Source organism: Balearica regulorum, chromosome 20 (assembly GCF_011004875.1).
Source record: "Balearica regulorum gibbericeps isolate bBalReg1 chromosome 20, bBalReg1.pri, whole genome shotgun sequence".
Taxonomy (NCBI): Eukaryota; Metazoa; Chordata; class Aves; order Gruiformes; family Gruidae; genus Balearica; species Balearica regulorum.
Genome location: NC_046203.1, coordinates 12105009 through 12124034, shown reverse-complemented (window position 1 = coordinate 12124034; position 19026 = coordinate 12105009). Strand labels below are relative to the sequence as shown.

General features: G+C 52.0%; 2 protein-coding genes across 24 annotated transcripts in view; one reads left to right on the top strand and one right to left on the bottom strand.

Annotated features, from left to right (window-relative positions):
* Positions 1–2169, bottom strand: part of EXD3 (exonuclease 3'-5' domain containing 3) — a 299324-nt gene extending 297155 nt beyond the window's left edge. For 7 of the 17 annotated variants that reach the window (XM_075772099.1, XM_075772095.1, XM_075772086.1 and 4 more), the window contains exon 1: positions 2022–2151. The gene's annotated coding sequence lies outside the window, so the exon portion shown is untranslated. Of the gene's footprint in view, positions 1–1525; positions 1665–2021 lie in introns of those variants that run through there. The other 10 variants (XM_075772089.1, XM_075772092.1, XM_075772084.1 and 7 more) reach the window with 3 other exon arrangements.
* On the top strand, positions 1620–18939 carry NOXA1 (NADPH oxidase activator 1). Of its 7 annotated transcripts, none has more exons than XM_075772109.1 (15): positions 1620–1716; positions 4221–4303; positions 5817–5925; positions 8119–8253; positions 9338–9445; positions 10162–10221; positions 10802–10839; positions 11560–11701; positions 13253–13306; positions 14234–14306; positions 14482–14540; positions 16442–16614; positions 17304–17409; positions 17502–17625; positions 17853–18939. In XM_075772109.1, coding segments are annotated over exons 2-15 (1281 nt in total). In that variant the 5' UTR covers positions 1620–1716; positions 4221–4301; the 3' UTR covers positions 17951–18939. The 7 variants fall into 7 exon arrangements, with proteins under 7 accessions (XP_075628224.1, XP_075628223.1, XP_075628222.1 ...); XM_075772108.1 differs by lacking the exon at positions 1620–1716 and adding an exon at positions 2513–2829 and having other exon boundaries at positions 16445–16614; XM_075772107.1 differs by lacking the exon at positions 1620–1716 and adding an exon at positions 2513–2829.
* The last annotated feature ends 87 nt before the right edge of the window (positions 18940–19026 follow it).

Below are 19026 nucleotides of genomic sequence, written 5' to 3'. Positions count from 1 at the left end.
CTTTCCCATAGACACTGATTTCCACAGAGTGGCTGAGTCACTTCTCAACCCTCTTCTCTTGGATGTGCCTGAATAAACTGAGTTCACTCAATCTGTTCCATGGCTTGTTTTCCAGAACCAGTGCATTTTTGTGGCCTCCTCTGAACTCTCCAGTATTTTCATATCTTACTCAAGAGCTACTATAACTGGAGATTATGTTCTAGTAATCCATTCTAACAACATCACGTGCACAACACAGTCACTCCAACTTGATTCTCTTTAGAAAAAGAAGAAAAAACCAACAATCAAATCGACTCTTCCACAACAGGGATGTTCAAATTGCGTCACTGATGCAACTAAATCCTGCACATCACTCTGCCACCTCTGGGTTCGTGGTAGGAAGCTCTCATGGTTTCTAGACTTTACACGGTGGTTTTCATTATATTAAGATCCTTCTCCCATCTAACCAGGAAGGTCAGAGCAGGCTATGGCAGTGACACCTTGTCACTGATCGTGTTGCCTATCAGCCATCAGTAAACTTTAACAGCAAAGGTTATAAGCCTTCTTTAAGTCAAGTCAGTATTAGTATTTGAACAAAGAACTGGTGAGCGGAGGAGGTGACTGGAAATAGCCCACTCATTTATGGCTTCCAATTAACGGTCAAGACATAGGATTTGTTCCTAAAGTCATTCCTAAATTTTGCCTTGTTACTTTACACCACCACCTTGTTTAATGAAATTGTCAGGTCACACTGGAGTAAAATTCCTCAGAGAATTTCAAGTATGTGATATGAACTATATCAACAGTTGGCTTCTTCAGATCCTGAAACCCCCTCTCAAGAAGGAACACTGGGGGTGAATCTCTTTTTCAAGCATAAGTTGTTCAGCCTTTAATCTCCACATTCTGTGTATTTGTAGTATCTGATTATTTACAAAGTTTTACCTGCTCATTTTATTTTATTCCTGCTCCTGACATCAGATTAACAAACTTACTTTTTTTGTTTTCCTAAAACGCATTTAACCTTCCACAGGTGCAGGCAACACTCGCAGCGCTTCCAGCCCCCCGACTTTCTCCCCCGTCCTCCACCACAGGTGAACGCGGTGTCAGGGACCCCAACCAGCTCCCGACCTCCGCACACACCCGGCTGGTACCGCTGCCTGGAACAGGACTGCCACCCAGTCCTTCGGCTTCCGTGGGTAACGTAATTAATTCACTCCAATTATCCGCAAACCATGTAGTTACTGCGGTAGCTATGCAGGCTGTAAAGTACATAATTATTCGTAATTACGAACTTGCAATGTGCACTCGCGCTCCTCCTCCTCCCCGCACACCGGGAGTTACCGCTCCCTCCCCGCCCCCTCACCCGGGGCAGCTCCCGCTCCCCCGAAGGACGAGGAGCCGCCGTGCCGTGCCGTGCCGACACCCGCCTCGGGTGACCGGGACCGGCTCCGGGCCGGCCGCCACCCACCCCCGGCAGGTGCGGCACTCCACGGGCGGCCCCGCAGGGCCGGGAAGCGGGGCGGGAGCAGCCCGGCTCCGGCCGTACCTCAGGGGGTCCCTCGGCCTGGGGGCCGTGGCGCCGTCGGCAGGAGGGGGGGGCCGCAGCTCCCCGCTCCGCAGCCCGACGCCGAGGCCCGGGGGGGGGGAGGGCGTTCCGAGCACAGGCACGGAGGGGCGGCCCGCAGCGACCCCCCGGCGCCTCCCTCCCGCCCGCGGGGACTACCGTAAATACCGCAGGTGTGCAGCTCCGCCGGGAGACGCCACCCGGGGAGGCCGAGAGACGCTTCGTGGCTTTATTTCGGCTGGGAACCGCGTACACCCGGAGCGGCCTCGCCCGCCCCCCCCCCGCTCGCCGCTCCTCTCGGGCGTCCCAGGCTCAAAGTCCGCTGGTCCGCACAGGGCTGGGCCACGCTTCCCCCCACCCTGGGGCTGCGCGGGGAACCGGGCCCGGCGGCGCAGGCCCCACCGCGGCTCCAGACCCCCGAGGAGCCGCAGCCCGGCCCGGGGCCGCCCCGGTGCGGCCGCCGCCTCCTGCCACTCACCTGGCACCGACCCGGAAGCGGCGACGGGAAACTCCGGAGTCACCCGCTCCGTGCGGCAAACCCGATCGGCCCCGGAACCTCCCGCGCCCGGCCCCGCGCCCCCACCGACCCTCTTTTCCGGGGGCACCGCTGCACAGCGCCTGCAGGGGGCGGTGTCGCCCGTAGGAACGCGGCGAGTCCCGCGGGCCGGGGGCGGGCCGGGATTACCGTATTTACCAGAGCGCGGCGGCGCCCGTCTGCCTACCGTACGTGCTGTAGTTGACGCGCACTTTCGTAGGACCGTGAGAATCTCTCTTTTTAACTAAAAGAGCCACAAAAACCAGCATTATGGGCCGCGCCAGTCCCGGCCGCTCGCTGTACTGCCAGGGCCTTTCCTCTGGTGGCTCTTCAGTCGCCCTTCGCTGCCAGGGGCTAAGGAGCCAGCATCCCCCCCGGTTCCCGCTCAGCCTGTGGCCCCCGACCTCGCCTCTCTTCCCTCAGACACGGCCGGACGCCCCCGCCCGGCCCCGCCGCGGCAAGGAGGGGAGCGGGCGGAGGCGGCCGGGCTTCCTCGTCCGCCCCGCTGCCCGCCCAGGGGCGGCCCGGCAGGTGCGGGGCCAGGCGCGGCCCGGGGAGCGGAGCGCGGCAGCGGGCCATGGCGTACCGGGAGCTGGTGAGGCGCTGGCACGAGGGCGTGCTGGCGGCCGACGGCGGGCGCTGGGACGCGGCCCTGGACATCTTCGCCGCCATCCCGGAGCCGCCGTCCAGGATCTGTTTCAACGTGGGCTGCGTGCAGCTGCTGGCGGGGAGGCCCGAGGCGGCCCTGCGGGTGAGCGAGGGGCGGCGGGCTGGCTGCCCCGGCCGGGAAACGCGGGGCGGGGGGGGGGGGGGGGGGCGGGCGGCACGGCTTTGCCGTCTCAGTTTTCGAGGGAATAATGCTGCAACTCGAAGGAACTGAAATCCGGCGTTTCTTATCCTGCCCGTCCAGCTAATAGAAGGCGAGTGGCGATGGGTGCAGACCATCCTGCGCAGCCCTGCACAAGGGGTCGAGGCTGCCAAAAATACCCCCGTTGTGCTGGAAAACCTGCTGCCCCTTGGACTGGTGCGGGCAGGCAAGCGCCCTGAGGAAAAAGCCTTTTCATTACAGCGCCTAGCATGTCTGCACGGCCGTCTGTCTGTCTGTCTGTCAGCCCGCCGCCCAGGGAGGAGATGCAGCCAGGCCATTTCTTAAATAGCCCAAAGACGAGCTCAGGCTGCCTGTCAGGGCAGAGCCCCGGAGCCCCGGGCAGGGCAGTTGCTCTAAGGGACAATGGTGAGCGCAGCACCGTGGTGCCCAGGAGAGACGTTTTGGTCCTGGTGAATGGGCACGGACTGGGAAGAAGCTCGGCTATACTTCCGTGTAGGACAGCAGTTGGTTGGTTATCTTTTCTCTTTTATAGCACAGTAAAGCAGACATTAAAGCAAGGTATGCTGGCAGAGTCACGGGAGAAGCCAGCCACCACCTCACCGAGCGGCACAGTTACTCCCTGATCTCCTGCAACATATTTTCACCGCTGCAATGCTATCCCTCTCTCGGCAGTGTCATGAAAGTCTAGGGCTTCAGGCTTGATTTGTTATCTACATACCATCTCTTTGCAATGACAAGTGAAGGAGCACACCTCCTAGGTTTCTCAGAAAGACATTGAGACGGTTTTCCCAGCACAGTGTTGCTTTGAACCAGTATTGCTAATACTTGCCTGTATTTAGCTGTGAAACTGGACCAGAAATATTGACTTGTAGGTGTGTTGTGTGAAGCCCTTCAGCTTTCTGCCTTGCACCCTTTCACGTACTCATCACCGTAGCCTGCTTCAAACAGCCTTCCCCAGCCCAGCTAGTCCTGCTGCTCCCACTGTCAGGGCAAACCCTGCTCCAGGCAGCACAGTTTTCCCACTACAAGACGCCAGATGACAAATACAGCTCATTTATGTCCGGTCCATTTTACCAAGGAAAGATAAAAACCTGAAGCTCAGCTCATACAGAGCCAAGACCTGACAGGTGACTTGGAGCTGTGTGCTGCCCCTCAGCCTGGGTGGCAGCCCTGTGCTTGGGACCTGGTCACGAGCCCAAGGACGGCTTCTGTGCCCAGTGCAAATGCAGCTTGGACGTGGCCATCGGGGTGCCAGGCATCGACAGGAGAGGTCCTAACCGATCCTTGGGATATGTCTGTGTTTTTCTTCTTAGGCATTCGATAAAACCATTGCGAAGGACAACTCCCTAGCTGTTGGCTTCTTTCAGAGAGGGTTTGTCCACCTGCAGCTGGAAATGTGAGTGAGGCGCATATCCATTTCAGTCTGATTTTCTTCTTTTAGTCATGCTTTATTCCTAAATGATTCTGTGATTCTATAATTCACTTCTTCCAGCAATCTTAAACAGTTCATTAGGTCCAGTTTGGCCTTGTAAACCCTGTCACAGGTCAGCAAGTCTTACCTCTGCTAAGGCTGAGAAGGTATGAGCTGTACAGCTCCAGAGCTCCAGGAGTGGCTAATACTGGCATTACTGTCCTGAACACACAGAGAAAGAAGCTGCTCCCATATGCGGGGCTGCCAGGAGGTTACGCTGCTCTTCAGGTTGTCTTTGGGAATGAAAAAAATATCTTCACCTGGTACACCTGAGTCTGGCCTTCCTAAAAATGCAGTCTGCCCACAGTGTCTGACTGTCACTCTCTGCTGACAGTGGATTTTGTGGGCTTGATCTGTGTCTCACTGATTTAATGTTGGGATTGCTCCACTAGTGTCATAGGATTAATTACTCATTGTTTCCACGGTTAAATCGCAGTGACATCCTGCTCAGAGTGGTGAGTGGAGGACTGTACAGATCCCTTCTTACCTTCAAAGTTCAGTTATTCTCTTTCCCGTTACTTTCCAGACCTTAACTTCCACAAAATGACTATCTCTATTTCTGGCGGGGAGTTAAAGTGAGCAGGTCTGCACTCACAGCTACTACACGCTCTGTGCCTTCAGGGACGGTGGAGCCCCGGCCGGCACGCTGGAGCTGCTCCGCTCTGCTCCCAGCGCTGTGCCACGGCTGGCAGAAGCGGAGCGGGCCTGCCCCGAGCACGCGTGCTGTGCAGCAGGTCAGGGGCAGCACAGCTGGCAGACCTGCCTCCTGCCCAAGGAGGTGATGGCTGCCGGCGCCCCATGGGTCACGCCTTCCTCAGACGCTGCTCCCACCCACCCACGTCCACCTGGACACCTCCTCTTGGCTCTCGGTCGGGTGACCGCTGTACAGCCCTTCCTTTCACCACCTGCAGCCTCAGCAGGAACCTGTTTTGATTTCAGTTGCATAGCTGGGGTAAATTCAGACTAATTCCCTCCTTACCCTTAGAGTTTCTCTAAATTTCTGCTCACATTGCTCTGGCCATGCATTTTCACTCACTGCTCACCATCGGCTGGGGTTTCCCAGCCCTCGCTTCTCCTCCAAGATATCTGCTGGGACAAAACCACCAGCAGCAAGCTGGGTGAGCAGCTCACAGCATTTGTTAATCGCTGTTCTTTACATTTTCTCCTCCTTGGAACTGTGACTTTATTTCAGGTATCAAAACCTCCCAATCAGTAAAACTGTACCGATAATCCCAGACACACCGTGTTCATTTTGTTCTAACAAGGAGAGGACAGGGAATTTTCTATGGTCACGAGGTGACACACATCTCTGATGCAGCTCTCCTCATCCAAGCTACAGAGAAAAATATGTGCGTTTTGCTAGCTTGATTTTTGAGCTGCTTAATTAGAGTCTTCAGCTTTTTTAGTCTCAGTTTCTTCTGTCATCTCTGCATTGTAGGTATGAAGAAGCTCTCTCTGACTATCATATGGCCTTCAGTCATCTAAGAAAAAATCCCTTCATCGATTACAAGCAGCTGGGGCTGAGGCACGTACTCTATGCATGGGAGGTAAGAGTGAACCTGTCTCAGTTCTTCCCCTCTGTTGGGATATTAATCAGTAGGCATTAGTAACCCATGAGCTTTTCACGACAGTACATTGGAACAGTAGAAAAATTCTGCTTGCAGTTTTTTCTTTTTTAAAGGAACTTAATAATGGAAGTCATAAACCAATGTCATCTCTGAAGAGTTCAACAAATTACACAGTTTGAAAAGTAAAATTGTTCAGAGCAGATGCACAGGAGTTTACACATTGGGGGTTTTAGCTTATCTGTGTAAATATGCATGTAAGTTTTGTGAACTCCTTGGCTCTAAAAGCTGAAATAGGTTGAAGTACAGACAGATGGGAACAAAACTGGTCCATAATGAAGACTTTAAGAAACTTACGTGCATGAAAGCCTATCTTTACAACTGTAGCAGCTGGTCTTAGCATTGCCTCTGTGTCTAAACTTACACACTGGGCTGCAAGCTGTGTTTTGCTTCTGGAACACTTCACTCTGCAGCTCTCGCTGTTAGATGGAGTTAACATGCCAGTTCAAAAAAATATGTAAGTCTGAATTGATTATAAATATTTGTAATATTTGGAATGTAAAAGACTTCTAAAAACTGTACTTAACTGCAAGGCTTCATTTTGTCTTCTATCCTGAGACCGCACACACAGACTGAAAAGCAAATAGAGGAAAGAGTATTTAATTCTTTACTTCTGTGAGAGTGAGGAGTCATTGTGTAACTCAAGTCAAGCGTGCCCAGAAACTCGTCATTCAGTCTCGCTCAATTTTCATGCACCTTATACCTGGCAGGAAGAAGCTATCCTTGGCATCTGTGGTATTACCCAAACCTCATAGTTTGTAACAGTTTCAGTGCCACAGCACTGCCTTCTCTGAGCTCACACACACTTAGAAAGGATAGGTTCCCTTTGGGAGGTGCAGGGCTGCAGGATGCCCTGAGGCCGTCAGGAGGAGGTCGGTACCCTTTCTGGTGTGAACACACAGTTCCTTGCTTCACACGCTCTTGGCATTGCCCGGACACGTGCGCTCACTCTGCTGGCACACCGGACTCAGGATCTACATCCTGATTTGTCTGTATCTCACCCTTACATCTACCTGCAGGTCATTTTTCAAAATGCACAAACACAGTCCTCCTGCAGAACTGTGCCATCAGCTTTCCCTGTGCACGGCCTCTCACATGCTGCATCTGATCTTCTCTAGGGAGAGGAGACATGCTGTATGGTTTGAAAATCCAGCAATATTTGCCTCTTGCAAGGCTATACCGCTTCTGAGCTGCATGAGAGGTGCTGCCTTGCCTCTCCAAGAGGGAGCATCTCTGGAATTCCCATAGATGTTCAGGATTGCCATTCCACACTGCCCCCCAAACTGCAGTCTTCTACTGTCGTAATCAAGGAGTAAAGAAAAAGCATCCTGTTAGCTGCTCCTCTGTCCCAAGCACTGCTGGCATCCAGACACCACAAAGCTGATGACCCTGTGACATAAGATAGCGAGCTATGTGACAGCGAGTCTTAGGCCACACTTCTGCCTCGCAGGCCAGCAGCTTTTCCATACCCTGAGTGTTGGCCAGTGACAAGAAGAGATCTCCCACTCTTAATTCAGTACACAGAGCAAGGCTTCCCAGCACCCAGTCTGTAATACTCCCACACTTTGCCACTTCACCACTGAACTTACTTACATGCTGTAAAGCTACAGCTGACAATTTGCATGTTCACAGCCCACTACAATGTGAAACAGTTTCCGTTAAGTCATTTTGCAGTGAAATGGAGTCAGAATTATTCTGCACAGCAAAAAATATTACCTAGTTGCATGCAGAAAGAAACCCATGCAACTTGCCAAGAAAATCCTTACTGGCCTTTCAGATGCAGGAAGGATAAGATTAAAATTTGTGTCGTACCAGAGTCTTCATCTGGTGTTCCCCATGCCTCTCCTTGCCTTGAGCAGAGCTAGTGGGACCAGCCCACCCCGGAGCTAGCCTGGAGGTACAGCTTTTATCTCTTCCCACCCTGATTATGAAGTTTTTTCAGCTCTGCTGCTCAGAGTGCCTTTCCTGTGGCCAGTGGGGAGTAGATTGGTGCCGCTGGTGTATCTGTGGTGTTTCAGTGCCTGGTCCCTGTGTCTTGGGTGAGTTCAGTAAGTCACGTTGGGTGTCTGCTCGGTCTCAGCCCTCTGAGCTCTGCTCCCTCCCTGCGTGCTCCAGGTGCTGTACAGCACTGCAGCAGCGCAGTGCCGGCTCCAGCAGTGGCAGGAGGCCAGAGCCACCCTGGATAAGGCCGTTGTGTGGAGACCCGAAGGAAGAACAGCAATCCTGGACATGGCCCTTGAGCGGGTGCAGGTAAGAGCATCTCTGTGAGTTCCTGGGTACGTCTGTTGGGCTCAAGTTAAGAAACACAAGATAAGAATGTACTAATTGTTGTGTGTTTGGGTTTTCCTGTCTACCCGCCTGCTTGGTCACCTGGTAATGGAGTCTAAGCATGTGCTATTTGCATGTGATGCTCTACCAAACTAGTGCTTCAGCTAATCCAATAATTCCATCGCCCCCAGGCGCTTCATAGCAGGGAAACACCACAGCTGAAAATTACGGGATAACCTCTTCAGGTTGGGGAGGTTGCCTTCTAGTCCCTGCTGTCCAGGAGCTTAGTTCTATTCGTACTCATACAGTGAAACAAGTTGCCTTATGCAGTGTTTATGTGCAGAAACCCTACAGGTGCAGATTTGGAGAGTCTCGCTTTTCATGACACTGGCTGACTTTTTAAAATCTCTTTGGCCTCAGTGACAATTGATGACAGCTTGGATATTAATGACAGGCACCTTTAGAGCTTAAGGAGAGTGTAAAAGTGTTTCCAGAGTTGGTTCTAAACAGCAGTTTCCTTTTAGACTCTTATGATCAGGAATGACTTGCAGATCTCTGATTTACTCTTCCTGGAGGGTTCATTACTTTGCTCACTCCATACTTCCTTATTTGTATCCTTTCTAAGAGATGATCACTTCTTTTAAATCTGATCATCTCTTCTAGCATCACCTTTGTGCTTTACATTAGTGTATTATTTGTATTTACTATTCACATGCTACTCAGTGGTTGAACAGAGGAGAAAAAAATGACATTTGAAGTCAAATAGAAAAACTGCTTAGTAGATTTGTTTACTAAACCTTACTCCACTGCCCTCTCTTCCCACCCATCCCATGCCAACAGAGTTAGTCTTCCACTCAGCACTGGGTAGTGGCTACTGAGCTCTTAGTTTACATGTGCTTGTTAAACCTGAGTGATCTTTCTCAAGTTCACAGGCATAATTTTTGCCCCAAAGTCTTCCTGGAGCTGATCTTGCACCCATAGGGAAGCTAAATTTGCTTTTCACTGCTGTTATGTTTCCTTTAATATTAACTGATGGCTTTTCCCTTATCTGCTTTCCTTGCCCTAGAACCGTCTGTTTTTAGAGCCCATGCAGGTTCCTCTTGGGGAATTTTTCAGACCACGAAAGAAGGAAGTTGAACAGCTGGATTCAAAAGATTTCCTGGGTAAACCCAAGGTAATCATTAAGATTAACAGCAAGCGAATTAAAATCCCACCTTCTGACATCTCCAGCGAGCATTACTGTTGGCCGCTCCACTGACCACTGCACTGGTGGAGACCCACCAGAGCAGGATTGTCAAACCATCTGGGACACAGAAGCTGGAATTTGTTAGAATTGCCACCTCTTCTACCAAAAATGCACTTTGGTGCTAAAAAACCTTCCCAAGCTTGGTCACTTTAAACTCTGAAAAAGCTGAGCAGGTACTTAGGGAACCCTGTGGTTGGCCTTTTGCTGACAATGACATTTTCAAGAGGAGCGTGTTCTTCCAGCATGCTCCTACTCACTACTGCAGTCCCAATGGGACAGGCAGGCACTTGGGAGACAAACACGTTGTCACAAGTCAGCAGAGAATTTCTCTGATCCCTTCTGCGACCAATGCAGTCAGCAGAAGTGCCACAGGCCAGAGAGCTCCAACAGGAATAAAGGAAAGGGAAAGTAATTCATTCACATACTTCTAAAGAAACCTTGGAAAGACTGAAAAAAACCCAGGGACACAAACGCTTGAAGCTGTTTTGGGAATCCAGCTCTGCTTTTTCCCCTATGTGCATGGCTCTACTTTGTGCCTGACCTCAGGATGTCAGAAGGAAATGGGTCTGAGTAGATAACCTTGTGTGAAGGGTGAGAGTCTCTTCATCCAGCCTGGACTCAGTTATTATTTTGTCCTCCAACAGGTGATCTCGTCCATCATTCCCAATGACGAGTACATTGGCTTCGAGCCTCTCAGGCCTCAGGTGAGCAGAACATAGCTGTGACAGAAGGAATGGAGCTGTCACCAAGCTCCAGGTAGGGCCTCAGATCCTAACACCATCAGGGTAAGAACACACTGTTAAAAAAAAACCAGTGCAATATCAGCCTGGATCCATGGGGCCGTTCAAAGCCAGGTGGTGGGCTTCAGCATTGGCTGAATGACTCAGTGATGTGAGTCTCCAGCCCTTTGAAGATGCATTTTTGTCTTTTTGCCATGTCAAAACAGCAGTGGAGACTTTGCTATGCTCAACACATGTTTGCCCAGCACTTTAGTAAATTTGTCAGCATAAGCTGCTGCCTTGCACTGTAGTACGAGTTTCTTAGAACCAAGAGTAGGGGAAAAGGTTTTATTACTTGCCACCTGATGGGATAAAGAAGGAGGGGAGAAATAGAAGGTACTTCCTGGTAAGGTGCGGAGCAGCAGACTTCTAACTGGGTGCTGTGATGTGATAAACATGGTCAAAAGTAAATACCACAGTGTAGTGTTCAGAGGGACAGTAAATAAGGTGGCACTGCTGCTGTATGAGGTACTGTTATAAATAGAGGCTGTTGTTCCTCCCACAGAAACAGGGCTTTTATGAACCCAGTGCTGATGCTCTGCGGTAAGTGTTCGGTTCCACCCTGGTCTAACTCTTCTCTCACTATTTCTGTTCACAAGGTCATGTTTTGTTCTCTGATGTCTTTGTCTGAAGATTCTGGGATCCACACCCACTTCTCATGAAGGGTGGAGTGAATGACAAACATGCAAAGGCTTGTGTGACTGCAAAAGACACTGCAGTTCAGTAGCACCTCTCATGCCAGAATCTCAGGGCACTTTGCAGGAGTTGATTCAAGAGTCTTGGGAGACAAGCATGGATCATGCCATGGCTGGGGAATGGAAGCAGAGAGAAGTAGGACCTGCCCAGGTCCGTGACAGAGGATCCTCAGCTGCCCCATCCTAGTGCTCATGACAAAGCTTCTAAGAAATCACTCCTGGCCTTGCTGTGCTGAACGAAAAATCAGTCCAGGTTCAAAAAACATGAAAAGTCATTTGGTTTGGTGATATTGTACCAACAGTAATTCAGGGATGAGTTCAATAGTTGTTTTGAACTTGAGGATGCACAGTGAAAATGGGGAAGCTGCATTTGGGAAATCTGAGTATATTCCAAACTCCTCTTGTTCCCAGTTGGACCAAAGACTAGCAATGGAAATGATAATTTCTCAACACCTGAAACTTTTGGCAAGTGCCATTTTGGATGGGTGCAGTGTTCTGGATCAAAGCCATCCCACAGCAGAACTCCATGGTTAGTAAAGGAGTGCTCATTCCCATTCTTTCTTTCCAGAGACAGTGAATCAGGCTACTATCGAGTTTTGTCCCACTATTACCCTAAGGACTCGGAGAATTTGGCAGTGAAAGCCGGCAGTTTGGTCTTTGTGCTGACAAGAGGAGCAGATGGCTGGGCTACAGCCATACACGATGGCCAGGTAAGGAACCCGGGTAGGCTTTTCAGCCGATCCCCACCGGCAGAGACCACAGCCCTGCTTGTGAACAGGAGCTCGCTGCCACCCGCTGGGCACATTCCTTGGGGACCCGCCGGTAGCACTGCAGAGCAGAGGATGAGTTCAGGAGCTCATTTCCACACACCGGTTGCTAACCATAGATTTCGCTGACACTTGGCTCCCACCAGCTTCTGCCATTCCTCTCTGTAGCTCCACATGGGCATCTTTTTGGGCACTTGTGCTCTCCACTGTATGGGATCTTATTGTGGAATTGTGTAGGATAACAGACCTCACCAAGGACCAGCATTTAGAGCAGTGTTTGTCACCTGAGAGCTCTAACGGAGCCGAGGAGAGAGGTCCGTCCTTACCTGGTGTGTAGTGCCTCTGTTCCGTTAACTTCGCGAAGGTTTGGGAGGGTTTCAGCTGTGCAGGCAGGTTTTATAAATGACTCTAGAGAAGACCTAAGAAATTAATGCCTAGCAAATCTGACATCATTCTGCAGACTGGGGAACTATAGTATAAACAGATTGAATAGAAACAGATAAATATGACAACATGGAAAATCTTTTCTTGACAGAAGCCATTTCTCACGTCTACTTAAGTTCTTTGAAAGACCCAGTGCATACCTGGATTAGGTTGAGCCAGTGAACGTATTATCTGCCTATAGTCCCAAAAAAGTCAAAATATTCTTCACAAGACCACTAAAACAGGGAGCTGTTTGAGCAAGAGGGGTAGTGCTCTGAGGGCTGACAACAGGTCAAAATATAGAAATAAAGGGTGGGCATAAATGAACAGGTTTTTCTTTTTTTTTTTTTTTAACGAAAGGACATCTCCACAGAGAATCTGCTGTGACCTCAGCACTTAGCATATTCCTAAGTGATATAGTAATAGGGATAGTGATATAGTGCTTCTTAAGGTGACCATGCTCCATGGCAGACAGTCAAACCATTCTGCGTAGACTGAAGCATCTGGAACTAACAATGAACAGTTACAGAAGTACTTGAATGTGCTGGTTGACTGCTCAGTGAAGTGTCAGATGAAATTCAAAGTCAAAAAAAGTAAAATAATAGACACTGGGAGGAAAAAAAAAGCATGCTTACTCACAATGATCAGCTGAAATTAGCTCTATAGCCGTGATTGTCAGAAGACACAGAAATGCTGTTGGGCTGGTATCCCTCCCCATCCTTGCTGCTCTCTGCCTAAGCATCTGTTTTAGGAGCAGTGTTCTGAGCTTGGTGGGTGTTTGGTCTGTTACATCACAGCCACTCAGCACCGCTGCTTTCAGCCGAAAAAGATGCAAAGGGACCCTTGGATTTTGTTCAGCAATTTCTGAGCTCAAACCACGTGGGCTACCGTACCCGATGCTGGGCCCTTCTGTGGGTGAATCCGTGTTGCAGTAGGGTGAGCAGGCAGCGGTGCTTTGCGAAGGCAGAGCAGTGCGGAGGGGGGTGACAGAATTGGGGCTGGGGGGGGCTGGGGCTGCATCTGCCACAGCAGCAACTCCTGTCTCACCCTGCTCTGCTTTGTGTCCTGCAGAAGCTGCACATACCGAGCTCTCTCCTGGAGCCTGCCTCAAAGATGGATAAATGGGTGAGCTGATGACTTTGTAACCAGGGGTGAGGAAGGGACCAAGAGATCTGAGACATTTATTAATCAGATTATCACAGGTTAGGACAACTGTGTAAGGGAAACATGGAGTGTGAAACACTGAGACACCTTGACTGAAGACTGCTCTTGAACAGTCTCTGGAACACAGTGATGAGTTTGAGGGCTTGAGGCATGTGCTTGTCCAGCCTGCTCCCATGATGTCTACAGCACGGAAATGGGTGAGGAGTGCTCTCATGTTCTAGTTCACCAGCAGAGTGAGAGCACGTTAATCTCCTGCAGTGGGACAGTAATATCTTAAACAGGCACTGCTTTTTGCCTTGAGACCATGTGCCTAAGTCCTAAACCCTCACTTTTGACTTAGGAAAACTTCCTTCAACTCCCATCTCTGCCGCAGGCACGTGCGCACATGATCCCAATCTTTTTCCATCTGCACCCTGTGCAGCAAGGTGTGACTCAGACCCCTATTTCCTGTGAGAGATTTTTGAAGCAAATGGTTGTTCTGATGTTGCTCTGATTTTTTTTTTCCTCCAAATGAACCCCTGACCATAGCACACACTTGGGCATTTGCCCCATGGGTATCGCACTGGAACCATCCCAGGTTTGGCTGGGTGAGCCGGCAGCTGGTGGGGAGAGCCCTCAGTGCAGCATGAGCAGCATCCCTCTGCTCCAGCACCAATCCAGGGAGGTGAAGGGAGTGTCCCACCAAACCTCTCATCACCCCTGCTACCCAAGAGAGCTGCAGAGACCATCACCTGAGTGCTCCGCCTCATCCAGCCAGTTAACAAACTGGTCTTCCTGGGGCTGTCTCTGGGGCTACACCCAGAAATCGGGTGCACAGTCTGTCATGCACACCAGCCTTGCCCCATCTCTGGTGTCTTCTCAGTCCTTTCTGATGTTGTTCTGTTGCAGAAGATCAGTGATGGGATCCCCCTCCCTCCTGCCCAGGTGCCTCCCAGCCGACTCCATATGAAGCAGAAGCCAGGTAGCCCCCGGACCAGGGACCTTGGTGGATGTTAGCACCCCTGCTTTAGGAGTGCGTGGAGATGCTGGTTGTCTACTGCAGCCGTGGCTGCGTGTGTGCTAGTGGGTTGCGGAAGACCTGTGGAGGCCTCTGCTGACTACAGGCACCGTTCCTCTGCTCTTGTTTTGTTCTGCAGAATCTCCTGGGGGAGAAAATGCCTCTGCAAATGATGCTGGTGCCCAAACAGACTTCAAGGTAAGGTGTTTCACAAGCCGAAGCTGCTACAGCCTCAAGAGATCAAGGCTGTGCAAAATGCAAGGTTCCTGGCCAGATCCTCTAAAATTCTTGATCTGCCCTAAAATCACTGGAAAAACTCTGCCCATTTTCCCATTCCAAAGAGAGGGTCCCATGTGGTCTGTCCTCCACCACTCCCAAGTTTGTGACCATATCGTTTTGTGAGGCAGCCCAGGGTTGAGGCTTACCAGGGCAGTGCCCTTTTGCCACCCTCCAAGGAGCCAAGAGCCCCAGACACAGCAGTGTTCTCAGACATGCACTTTACAGCCCATTTAGCAAGAGAGAGCTGTCTTTGAACTACCTGCTGTTCCTTTCCCCCTCCTCCTCTGTGGCATTTTCTGTCCCTGTCAGTCTGGGTGCCACAATTCATTCATATTTGCATTCTTCTGGGATGATGTCCTCTGATCACCTCCGTTACCAACTACTGTGTGTGATGGAGCTGGAGTCGCTCCTCTGTCTGCTTGGGGACAGCACATCTCTGGCAGTGCCAGCTGCAAACCAGCTCTGCTCCCTTTGTTTTTGCCACCCTTCTTTGTAGGGCTTTTGGAGTAATTTTTTGGCAGCCGTACACCAGACAGAAGGCAGCAGAACACAGAGACTTGGCTGCACCTCTCCAGCTGGCTGGAGGAATTGGGAGCCCTGCTCATACTGTTTTGGGGTTGGCAGGTACCTGTGTGACTGGACCCAGAAACAGGCTTCCTGGGTCATGGGAGGAGCATGTGATCCCAGGCTTTGAAATTTCCCCCTCTGAAATTCAGATCTGCATTTTGATGCTGCACTAGCGTATGTGGTACCACTAAGACGAGGAGTTGTGTCTGTGTCAGCTCTCTTGATCATAGAATCACAGACTGGGTTGGAAGGGACCTCACAGCCCATCCAGTCCCACCCCTGCCATGGGCAGGGACACCCTTCACTAGCCCAGGTTGCCCAAAGCCCCATCCAACCTGGCCTTGAACACTGCCAGGGAGCCAGGGGCAGCCACAGCTTCTCGGGGCACCCTGTGCCAGGGCCTCAGCACCTTCACAGGGAAGGATTTCTGTCTCACATCTCATCTCCATCTCCCCTCTTGCAGCTTCAGGCCATTCCCCTTGCCCTGTCACTCCCTGCCCTTGTCACCAGCCCCTCTCCAGCTTTCCTGGAGCCCCTGTAGGGACTGGAAGGGGCTCTAAGGTCTCCCCACAGCCTTCTCTTGTCCAGGCTGAACAACCCCAACTCTCTCAGCCTGTCTCCAGAGCAGAGGTGCTCCAGCCCTCGGATCATCTCCGTGGCCTCCTCTGGACTCTCTCCAACAGCTCCATGTCCTTCTTGTCCTGGGGACTCCCGAGCTGGATGCAGCACTGCAGGGGGGTGTCACCAGAGCGGAGCAGAGGGGCAGAATCCCCTCCCTCGACCTGCTGCTCACGCTGCTGGGGATGCAGCCCAGGACACGGGTGGCTTCCTGTGCTGCCAGTGCACATTGCTGGGTCATGTTGACCTTCTCGTCCCCCAGCACCCCCAAGTCCTTCTCCTCAGGGCTGCTCTCAGTCCATTCTCCACCCAGCCTGTAGTTGTGCTTGGGATTGCCCCGACCCACGTGCAGGACCTTGCACTTGGCCTTGTTGAACTTCATGCAGTTCTCACGGGCCCACCTCTCCAGCCTGTCCAGGTCCCTCTGGATGGCATCCCTTCCTTCCAGCATGTTGACCCACCACACAGCTTGGTGTCGTTGGCAAACTTGCTGAGGGTGCACTCGATCCCACTGCCCATGTCACCGACAAAGATGTTAAAGAGCGCCGGTCCCGATACCGATCCTGAGGAACAGCACTTGTCACTGATATGAGTGTCCCGAATAACCAGACTCTCCACCGTCCCCCATCTCTCAGCAGATCTCACCGACCCGAGGAGAAGCTTCATCCAGCACGGACAGACCTGTTGTGCTGAGAGCACATTGCGAGTGCATGGTGGTGGTGAGGGCAGGCGAGGTGCCATCTGTGCCGGACCTGCGGGCGCTGCTGGGGGAGCGGTTCAGGCAGCAGGCAGAGCGAGGGAAACTGAGGTACGCTGCGGCACAGCCAGGCCCTCGTGCTCACACGTGCGTGTGACGGTGCAGCAGCAGCCTTTCCCCTGAGGATACAGGCATCCGACTGTGTCTGGTATCCTGGGAACATTTAGTTGGGGTCACAGCACTCTAGCAGAGGTTCAGCAAAGATGTGAGCACACAGCCTTCTTTGCAGGGCTAATCTTACTATGGCTTTTGGTTTGGAGAACAGTGTGTGCTCTGTGGGCGGTGGAAACCCAAAGGACCTTTCCCAGGAAACTGTACCATGGTCAAGAAATGAGGGAAGAGAAGGAAAAACTCTGTGCAGATGCAGCTGCTGTTTACTGGATTTTCTCCCGCTCAGCTCAGCCTTTAAGATACACTCAGATCAATGCAGAGCAGTTTGGGAGTTGGTCCTGGGGCGAGGTCTCCCTGACTGTGACACCCCTGGGGACACACCGTCTGCAGTCGGGAGGGTTTAGGATCTTGCCCTCCAGTAAGTGTGTGAGGAGGCGACGGTGTCACTCCCTGACAGTGCCGTTTCTGCCCGCTGAGCGTGCCGGGTGGCCCCATGTCATTGTGCAAGGCGACAAGCTCAGAGCTGACTTAAAGGGGACTTTGCAGACTGAAGATGGTAGAGGGCTAGGCTTGCCTCAAAGTTTGGCTTTACATGAGATGATTTGAGCTGTGTTAACAAACCCTTGCAGCTACAGGCGTTCGGATGGCAAAGAGCTGGGTGCGGTTTCAGGCAAGGATGATCTAGGGGAGATGTGGCAGCAGCTGACAGATGGTGGGCTGACGCTCTGCTGCCAGGTACGTGGGCTGTGACAAGCTTCTCTGCTGTGCTGGACTCTAATCTAGTCTCTGCTTTGCCTTGCAACATCGGTGCTGACTTTCTTCTATAGGACTCGGACTCCCACTCGGGCAGACCTGTCCTCTACCGGATGCTGGCTCAACACTCTTACCTGGCACAGGGACCGGGGGACCTGGAGTTCAGCAAGGGAGATGTGCTGGATATTCTCTCTGAAGGTAGCTCTCCAGTGCTGTCTGCAGGCTGTACAGGGGCAGGCTTTCGGAATCTGCTGCAGGGAGGGACTGGGGAATAGCTGGCCTCTCCAGTGCTGTCTCAGGCTTGTACTCTCAGGAGGTACAGGCTTGCGCTGGGTTTTGTCCACAGGTAAATTCCAGCCATGAAAAATCTCGCTAACCCCACTCATGTGGGCCAAGGCTCATCCTGCTCCTTTGTGTTTTCCCAGTGAATGAGGACTGGCTCGAAGGATGCTGCAATGGCAAGACCGGCATCTTCCCCAAATGCTTTGCGACCCAGACCAGTGGTGGTGCTGCCTTCCTATAGCAAGCGGGAGCCTTTTCCTGCCTGCACCATCTCCCAGGGGTGGGAGACACCAGTCCCAGCTCATTTGGGCCACAGCCAGCACAGCCAGGAGCTCTGCTGAACCTGGACAGGAGATGTCCCCCACCCGCAGATCCCATGGGGTCAGTTCCAGCAGTCCGACAGCATTTTCTGCAGCTTGTTCCCAGAGATGGCATTTTTACCTCTGTGCTTACTCTGCCGAAGCTGTGTCTGCGCAGGGCAGAGAGAACGGGGAGGGATCTGCTGTTCGGCTATGGGAAGTGTCCATGTTGCCACTCAGACCTCAGGGGCTCAGGCTGCTGGGTGGGAAGAGATTCCTCTGGATGGAGGTCTTCACCCCCTCTCCCTTGTTGCTCAAGTTCAGGCTGGGAAGGCTGAGCCTCACAACGAAGGCAAGGATAGCCATTGGTGAGCAGAGGCAGAGCCCAGTTCCCCAGGCCCTTGGGCCACATCCCCTTATCTCCACCAGACAGATGCTGCTCTTTGGGAAGGGCTCTGTGACCAGTTTGCAGTGGGGTATATGGGATAACACCTTGGGTTAGGACCACCGCCTATCATCTTCCACAGGAAACACCACATGGGTCTGCCAGTGCCGTGGGGCTCTGACCATTCCTCAGCCCAGGTGCCTTTGGTTCTTTCCTTAATCCCTTAAGTCCTGCCTGGATGTTACTGCCTGATGCTGCGTGGGCAGGGGTCTCGCAGCACAGAGGAGCTGTGGACCCCCCCTGCTCAGGCCAGCCCTGGGCTCCAGCAGAGCCTTGGAGGGGCTGGGGAAAGGGCTGGCGGCTGGAGCTGGAAGGGCTGAAATGACTGTCGGGTTCCTGCAGCTGAGCTGTGCTGGGCTCTGCTGATGGACGTAAAACACTCAAGTGCCTGGAGCTGGAACCTGCTCTGGATTTGGTGTCTGACAGAGCTGGGCTATGTAACTTGAATATAAAATAAACCCTGAGCCAGAGTTGGCAGCTCTTAAATCAACTTCCACTTGTATTTTTCTGCTGAGATATGCCAGTAAATATTTTTAAAGACAGCTGACAGTGTCTTTGGGAAGATACTGTGTT